The 8,630-nt window shown below is 45.5% G+C and overlaps 1 protein-coding gene across 1 annotated transcript; it reads right to left on the reverse strand.

Moving 5' to 3' along the window:
- Positions 1 to 1,634: 1,634 nt before the first annotated feature.
- On the reverse strand, positions 1,635 to 7,860 carry EIF2B2 (eukaryotic translation initiation factor 2B subunit beta). The gene is made up of 8 exons (XM_019640262.1): positions 7,605 to 7,860; positions 7,380 to 7,500; positions 7,074 to 7,222; positions 5,987 to 6,150; positions 5,272 to 5,367; positions 4,553 to 4,690; positions 3,450 to 3,516; positions 1,635 to 2,227 (listed from the first exon to the last, which is right to left on the reverse strand). Exons 1-8 carry the CDS (start codon positions 7,765 to 7,767, stop codon positions 2,070 to 2,072), a joined length of 1,056 nt encoding a protein of 351 aa, XP_019495807.1. The 5' UTR covers positions 7,768 to 7,860; the 3' UTR covers positions 1,635 to 2,069.
- Positions 7,861 to 8,630: the final 770 nt, after the last annotated feature.

Below are 8,630 nucleotides of genomic sequence, written 5' to 3' on the forward strand. Positions count from 1 at the left end.
ATTGCTGTTAGAATTGGTGCCTTCAGAGGAGACAATTGCTTGTAATTGGTAGCTGTAAGCCACTTCACTGAGAAAGCATGGGGTCTTAGATGCTGGAAGAAATAATTGACAGACTGAGGCCTGAGTGAGTCAGGCTCTTCTGAGTCGTAGAACTTTGGGGTCAGTCTTTTAGACCGACCCTCTAGATCTGTTTTTTTTCCCCTCCCTCAGGGAAGACAAGAGCCCTAAGGCAAAGATCAATCTCAAGGAGGCATCAAAAGAGTAGGGGCCTTTCCCTCACAGCCTGCCTCTGCCAGTGTTTACCCAGGTGTGGTTGTCACCTGTTCAAATCCCTTGGAGGGCTTGTTAAACATGCAGGAGGCAGGAGGCTGGCCTTTGTGACAAGCATCCCGGGGGATCCCCTGCACACTCAGTCTGCTTTGGGCCTCTGCTTTGGATCAGTACTTCACAAATACATAGACCATCTGGATCACCTAGGGAGACTTTTTAAAAATAGTCACTGAAGTAGTACACAGAAAAAATGGAAACAATATGTAAACATACTAAATAAAATTAGATTTCTTCCTGCTTACCACTGTTGGCGTTATTCCTCCAGACTTTTATCCTATGCATGTACATGTTTTGTTTTAATGAAGTAAGGGTCATGTTATACATATTGCTCTGCAGCTTGGTTTTTTTCCCAGTTTGTTTTTAATCAACAGAATATAAAACAGACTTCCTTACAAATCTAGCCCATTCATTAACCAAGGGTCACAGATCAAATGCCCACAGGGGCTGGGCAGATAACATAAATAAGTGGACCTGGGAGGAACTGCAGAAAACTGGAGGTTTTCCATCTAATGGGATCAGAAGCTACCCAGCTCCAGCCAATTGCTGTCATTTGGGAATGTGGGTCCAGAACTGGCAAGCTTTCTGAGTTCTCAAGAGAAGCAAGAAATCTAAATCTGTTTAACGTGCAGTCTCCAGATTTTTAAATATTGGTAACTAATTCAAATCAAATACTGAGTGAACCAGCCAAAATCCTGACACTGCCCTCCAGCCACCCTTTTGAAACCTCTACTACAGTGGATACAAAATGTTCCACGGCAGGTCACATTTATTGAAAAACCCTGCTTGCTTTTAATTAACAGAACACAAAGGTTATTGTAGAACACTCAGGCTGTGACATTAGAGCTGCTCCGATGGGCATTCTCGTCTGTATCTGTGTGTGCCTGTACCAATAATTCTAGAAGTGCAGGTTCAAAACTGCCCCAGAAAAGACTGTACCAATTTACACTCCTGTTAACAGTAAATGAGAGGGTCCTTTTTGAGGAAGCATTGAACAGATTCCCAAGTGCCACTCCAGGGATCCGATGCAGTGGGTCTGGGATGGAGCCCAAGAGTGTTTATTTTTTTAAGCTCCCAGATGATTCTGATGATCAGAGAGGTTTTGGAACCACTGTCTTAGATTACTAACAAGTTGTTTGGGACCATTTCCAGTGAATTAAAAGGGAAACTGTAAATCCTTTCATTTGTACTTCTTTGCTTTAGACTGTTACCTCTAATTACAGCCCTCTAGGAAAACAGAAAAGGGCTCTGTTGCTGACGTTTCAGGCAGTTCAATCCGAGCAGAACAATAAATAAACCAACTCAGGGACCTTCAAGCAGCTTTTATTGGCACAGCCTACGATCAGGTGTGGTAGTCATATCTGAACAAAACTTGTATCCCAGCAAGCTACTCAGTGTTATGTTTAACACACCACTGAACCAGAAAGTTTAAGTTCCTGAAACAGATGTCCCAGGTCACTAAGAGGGTCCAAAAATCAATAGGTCAAGCCCTGCTACTCCATTAAGACCTCAATGGCAAAAAACAAGACACCACCAACCAACCAAAAACAAACAAAAAAACAACAGTCCTGGATATGCATCCTTGGTATGGGATGATCAAAAAGGCAGGAGATAGTATGCAGGTTATTTAGGTGGACTCCAGTTCACTCCCCCATGACAAGGGAGATGCGTTTCAGTAGTGGCATTACGTCTCCTTTCCATTCTGGGTTGGCCTAAGCATCTTCTGCTTAGGATGAGTGGTGTCATAGGACATGATCATCAGGATGGTAGAGTTCACTCATCAGGCGGTAGATGTAGGAAGGTGCATTCCCACCGATGTTGGAGATAAAGAGGGTAATGAGCTCTGGGGGGACGTAGTCAAACACAGGGCAATGAACGCTGACCTTCTCCAAAATGTCCCCTGAAAGGCAATCACATGTGCTAAAGATAAGAGGGTCCTGCTCTAATGATCAAATAGCATATAGATTCTAGGCTCAATCATGCAGACATACTTGCTACCCTAAGGAAGGGACGCTGCAGCAAAACGAAAACCAGAAGAGATGACGTCAGATCATGGTACTCCCTGCTTAAAACTCTCCAGTGCCTTTCCATAGTCCTTAGAATAGAATTCAAACTTGGGGTTGCAACCTTCAAGATCTGGCCGTCCCCAATCTCACTATACTATTTACAGTTCGTACCATTCTCCCTTTTGCTTGCTACTCTCCAACCATATGGCCATCTTTTTCCAACTGGCTAAGCTGCACTCAACTCAGGCCCTTTGCACCAATGCCTGAAACACACTTTCCCTGATCTTCACGTGGCAGGCTCTACTCGCTCAGAGCTCAGCCGAAATGTCATCATCTCCTTAAGACCCTTCCCCAATCTAGTCTGCTTGCCACTTTCCATCTCGTCATCCTTATTTTTTCCCTAAAACATGCCATGTCCTGACATTTTCTTGTCCACCTTTTGCAACAGGATGTAAGCTCTGTGGGGGCAGGGCCTGTACTGTTCACTGCTGTATCCCTAGTGCCCAGAATAGTGCCAGGGACATAGTGGGTGCTCAACAGGACATAAATATTTCTATAAGAATGAATGTTTAAATAAATGGAGGAAGTTATTCAACTTCTAAGAATCAGCACCCCAAGTACTATGCTCTGCTCCCCGAGGGCATTTGGGGTCATGTTAAACTGTCGATGAGGCTCACTGAACCAAGCTGCTACCTTCAGAAGTCAGAGAAAAGGACCCCACACACAAAGGTACCCAGGTTATGGGCAAGTGTTATAAGTGGGAACATTCCAGAGCCTGCTTCCTTTGGCAACCAACAAAATGACTCCTTACAGCAACTGAAAACAAGTATATTTTCCCATTGGGTTGTTGCCTGTATCTCAAACATCGTGCAAAGCCAAACCCAGTCAATGCTGGGTAATCCAAGACACCATGGCCTCAATAACTTATTTAAAATATATTAGTTTCAGAACACAATGAACCTGAGCTAGATCAGGTCTTCAGGCACTCTAAGCTGCTGACGAGAACAGTGCCAACAAGGATGATAACAAGTACAACAGGGCGGCATTCAATCCCACTGACCGCCAAACAAATCAAAAGGCCAAAACGCACACACATGCACACACACACTTCTATACCTTCTGTAAAGGGCAGGACTTCTTCAGGAGTCACAAACTTGTGAAATGAATCTTCCTCATTGGGGAACTGGAAAAGGAAAAATTAAAAATTAAAAAAACAAAACAAACAAACAAACCAGAGACTCAGCAATCCTATTTTTGGGTAAATACCCATAAGAAATAAAAAACATATGTCCACACAGAAGCGTGTACACACGTTTACAGCAGCATTATTCACAAAAGCCCAAAGGTAGAAATAACCCAAATGCCCGTCAACAGATAAACAGATACAAAATTGTGATATACCCATACAGTGGAATATTATTCAGCCATAAAAAGAAACAAAGTGCTGTGCCATAACTCAGATGAAGCATTATGCTAAATGAAAGAGGTCATAAACAAAATGGCACGTACTGTATTCCTTTTATATGAAATATCCAAAGTAGGCAAACCCACAGAGGCAGAAAACAGACTAGTGATTACTAGGAGGGGGGTCAAGAGGGAAGAGGGAGTAATTATTTAATGGGTACAGAGTGTTTTTCCGGGATGATTAAAAAGTTTTGAAACTAGAGAGTGGTAGTTGCACAAATGCTGTGAATGTAGTAAATGCCACTGAACTGAACGTTTTCAAATGGTTAATTGTGTTATGTGAATTACACCTCAATTTATAAAATAGAGACCTAAAATAGATTGATATTTTCAAAGCAAATAGCTTCTATCACTAATGAAATGACTCTTCACTTAGCAACTGCTTGTATTCAGGCTACAGAGGACAGGCCCTGGAACTATGACAAATAAAACAAACTCTATGTTCCTAGTGTTAACTTGCTTGGCATTTTCAGAAATGGTCAGGGTGACAAGGAGTGGTGGCAACGTAAACAAAGGGCCTTCCCCAACTATGTATTGTCCTGACCTTACAATTTCGACTTCTTAAAGCTGACAGATTATAAATATTAATTGTTTTTCCTGGATCAAGACTTCTGTGGCTTTTTCCAGCCTCCACTGGATCTAATCCATTGAGTAAATGCAGATAAAGAGAACCCCAGAGTGAGTAGACTGAAGGCCCAGAGATCAAGCCTATACGTTGGCTTCCTTCTCCATTGATTAGAGATAGACAGGCATACCTGTGGGGAGAGCTTGAACATAGGAGCACAGACGATGAGTGGGGTGGAATGGTGTTTTGCTGCCAATGCTAGAGTGTGAGTTCCTGTCACAGCTCTCAGGGCACCGTTGGCCAGGATGGTCTTTGTGCCAATGATCACCTTTGGGACAGGAAGCAAAATGTGAGCCATCCTGGGGGTAGAGCTGTAAAAGGGCCATTGGGCACAACAGCCTGAATGCTTAGGCCTGAGTCTTGGCATCCTGAGGGGTCACACAGCAGTAGAGGGAAAGGAATTCTAGGATCAGGGTTACAAGTTCTGGTTTAGAAGTGGGTTCCCAAGGAAAGAATGAACATAATACAGGACAGGAAACTGCACTGTTTCCTAGAAGACTATATGCCACACCTCCTGAGAAGGGCAGCCTTTCTCATTTTCCATCCACCACCGCCAAGCTCTTTGAGCATACAGGGGGAACCCGCTACCGGATCCCTAGCAGCTGACAGCCGCAGCTTAGTCCCACTTCATTCTTTCAATGCATTAACCAAAAAGAAGCTATTCCAAATAAGGAACAATGATACAAAAAAGGGGGAAAAAATTCAGTTAATAGATTAAAAAGGTCCAAACACGCACTTTCAAAAAGTGCTAGAAACTCTTCTCATAGATATTGTAGGAGGGAGGGGCAAAGTCAGTATTTTAGGATAATCTTCATGAATGCGGCATAATGTAACTGCAAATACACCCACCTTGTTGACTCTTGACATAACAGCAAAAATGGCAGCATCAGTCATGACAGTTGTCTCAATACCTGCTTTGGACAAATTGACTGCCATTTCATGACCCTGCAATAGGAGAGAAAGGTTGATGCTGGGCCAAAGAGGAAGAGATAGTGAAGGACCTCTCAAATGTAACTGGATCTGGGGAATTCTGTGATGCTGGGCATATCAACACACAATTTTCAACACATAACTAACTCATTTTGCTGCCTGTGGCAGGTATTCTCTGGTAAGCTGCAAGGAAGCCCAGGGGAAGCTAATAAATGTTTAATACTCCACGGCGGCACTAGAGCAGCCACAGAACTGGAAATACTACTTGCTTGCATAATCAGGCATAGCTAACAAGACAGCTCAACAAGTCAGCTCCTGGCTCATTATTTTACAACATGCTGCATCTTTACATATTTCCTTTTTTGAGACCTATTATTTACCTAGGGATTGAGTGAGGTCAGACCAAGCATCACTCATCCCCGAGGTAATTTACCCTATTTTGATTTCTAAAGGAACCAATTTTTACCTTTTCTTGGACCCATCAGTTCACCCAACTTTCTTCAACCAATGTTTAAGAATGTTCACAGGATGAACAGCTTACAAATCCCCTTCATGTTTTACTTTTTCTTCTCAATGTCTTGCTTATCAATTCAAAGTTTTTCATTTTTCTTGGCGGCTCCAGCAGTCCCCCTACCTGACAGAAAGGAGCGCACTCTGCCACGATGACATGGAATTTCCTCTTCCGGGCAGCTTCTTTGAGGAAGGCCTCTACTGTTCGGGAGAAGCCGATGGTCATAATCACCTCATTGGAGTGGATGTGCTCCAGAGCCTGGGCTGCAATGTTCTCTGTTGTCCCTTCTGCAAGAACAGTCAGTGTTTACAAGGAAAGTATGAAACCGCCATGCCACAACATGGACAGAAATGACAGAGCACAAAAGGGAATGTGTGCCTGTCACACAGACTGTCCACCTAGCAGAATCTCGTAACACAGGGTTAACGAACTTAATGTGAAAGGTCACATTTTCTTAAAAACCCTGCTCCTCTGGGATCTTCTATCTGCCCTCTTTCCGGGGAATACCCTCATCATCAACTTATCTCCCTGCCCTGCCATGACACCAGCTCCTTTAAAATTGATGTTGAAGACAATGAATCAGGTAAGAAATAGTCCAATCTGGGAGATCCCAGAGTGGCAAGAGTGGGGTAAACAAAGTTGCCCCCTAAAAAAAAGAAAGAACTCCTCTAGAAGGTGGTCACAATACCTCCACCTGAGAGGAAGGCCACAGAAAAACGGGAAGAATTTGGAAGCAGCAGCTCAGTGCACAGACAGACACTGCTTCTTCCTTCCCTGAAGAACACTGATTATAACGATTGTCTGCACTTCTCCCAGGTCACAGAGACAACATGGATGGTGTGTGTGTGTGTGTGTATGTGTGTGTGTGTGTGTGTAAAAATTCAAGAGAAAGTTTAGTGAAGGAGGATCTATTAACCATGGTTTTAGGGAGTTCATCTTCTTTAAAATGAAAATAAAGCTCTGTCTTAAAGGAGTCTCTGCCACAGTGGATTTGAATCTATAAAGAGTTGGTCTGTAAGGAAATGACTAGAGGGTTATCTTAGTCCTACCACCTGTTGCAACCCTTCCTATTCAGGATGGAGGACAAACCTCTGAGGGCCAAGAGTACTGGTTATAGCCCATGTCTGCTGATGAACAACTTCCAGGGTCTTCTGTTGTTCCCTCATTTTTCTGCAACCTGTCCTGTCCACCTGGGGATCAGGACTCTTACCCAGTTCCACAAGCAGCTCACTAATTGCCTCAATGATGTTGGACTGGAGTTGGGCATAATAGGAGCTGAAATCCTCGCTCAGGCCTCCAGATGTCAAGAGTTTGTGCAAGGACTCCTGTTGGTCGCTCTCATCGTTGCGTCCGTGGAGTCTATCAAGGCAAGACCCAAAGAGGGAGGTAGTTAAGGAGATGTGATGATTTAAGTAACAAGACCTGCTCAGCTCCCATAAAGGTTCCAAGTGGGGAGAGGAGCTCGTGCAAAAAGCGTCACTGGGCCCAACCCCGGAGCCCCGGACGTGGGCCTGACCTGCCATACTCCTCCCGGATTATCCTGAGCACTCTCCGCACCATGTTGCCCACGGTGGTCTCTGAGGGCTGCGCGGCCGTCATCCTCCGGCCCTCTCTGCGGATCAGTTCCATGAGCTCCCCTGCAGTCCGAGAGAGAGAGGGTGAGCAGCGCAAGCGGGCGGTGGGGTCTGGGTATCGGCAACGGAAAGGAGCGACGGACGCGACGGAATTAGGTCTGCCATACCTGCGTTGCTCCAGCGGTGGTCCGTGATGATCCGGCGCAGCAGCCCCAGCGTCTCCCGAGCCATGTCCTCAGAGCTGCGTCGCCCGCCGCCCCGCTTCAGGGCCTCCACGAAGCTCTCGATCCTCTCGGATAACTCCGAGCCCTTGGCGACGGCTCCTGGCATCTCGAAAGAAGCCGCCTTGACGGCAGACTCCACACCTGCACGGCCGCCGGGTTTGCACTTCCGGGGTGGACGAGGTCGGCTTCCGCTTTGCGTGAAAAACTCCAGTTTGGGAGACGGCAGGCCACGCCCCTCGCTACCACCTCCCGCCCCTTCCATATGGCTGAGCCAATCAGAGACTTGGGGCTGCCGTTGAGGTACACTCGAGAGTCTGAGCACCTTAGGGCAGAAGGACCTGGACTGCCGTTTCCTGGCTCTTCAGACGCTGAAGAGATGACCCGTGAAGCCTCTAGAGGATGACTAGTCCCATTGCCATGGGAACATCCAGTCTAAGCCTGCCACTCCTCCTCGAGGTTGCGCTGGAAAAGTTGGCGGTCTTCCTTTCTGGGCCGGTGACCGCCCTGTCTCCTGACACAGACAGAAAGCACATTCAGGGCTCGCTGCCCCCTGTGCAGACGCCCTTTTATAATGCTGTTATATTGCATGGTATTGATTCGTTTGTGCTTTTGCCTAACAGATTCAGCTTCCTAAGGGCAGAGACCGCATCTTTTTTTGCCTTTGCATTCCCAACGCCTAATATAAGGCAGAGAAATCAGGAATGAGGAGACCAAATACCCACCAAGATAAGGAGGTTCAAAGCGCGAACTAATATGGGAGCAAAGATGATATCTTACCATTTGGACAGACTGTAGAGACTGGACAGTTTAATACCAAGAGCTACCATTTACTTAAAGCCTACTAGATGTTGGACACTGTGTGAATTGTCTCATCTAATGCAACTCTGTGAGGTAGGTCCTCTTATCCCCATTTTATAGCTTAGGAAACAGAGCCACAGAATTTATGCAGTTAATAAGAGGATGCATTTA

This window comes from Hipposideros armiger, unplaced genomic scaffold (assembly GCF_001890085.2).
Source record: "Hipposideros armiger isolate ML-2016 unplaced genomic scaffold, ASM189008v1 scaffold_49, whole genome shotgun sequence".
Classification (NCBI taxonomy): Eukaryota; Metazoa; Chordata; class Mammalia; order Chiroptera; family Hipposideridae; genus Hipposideros; species Hipposideros armiger.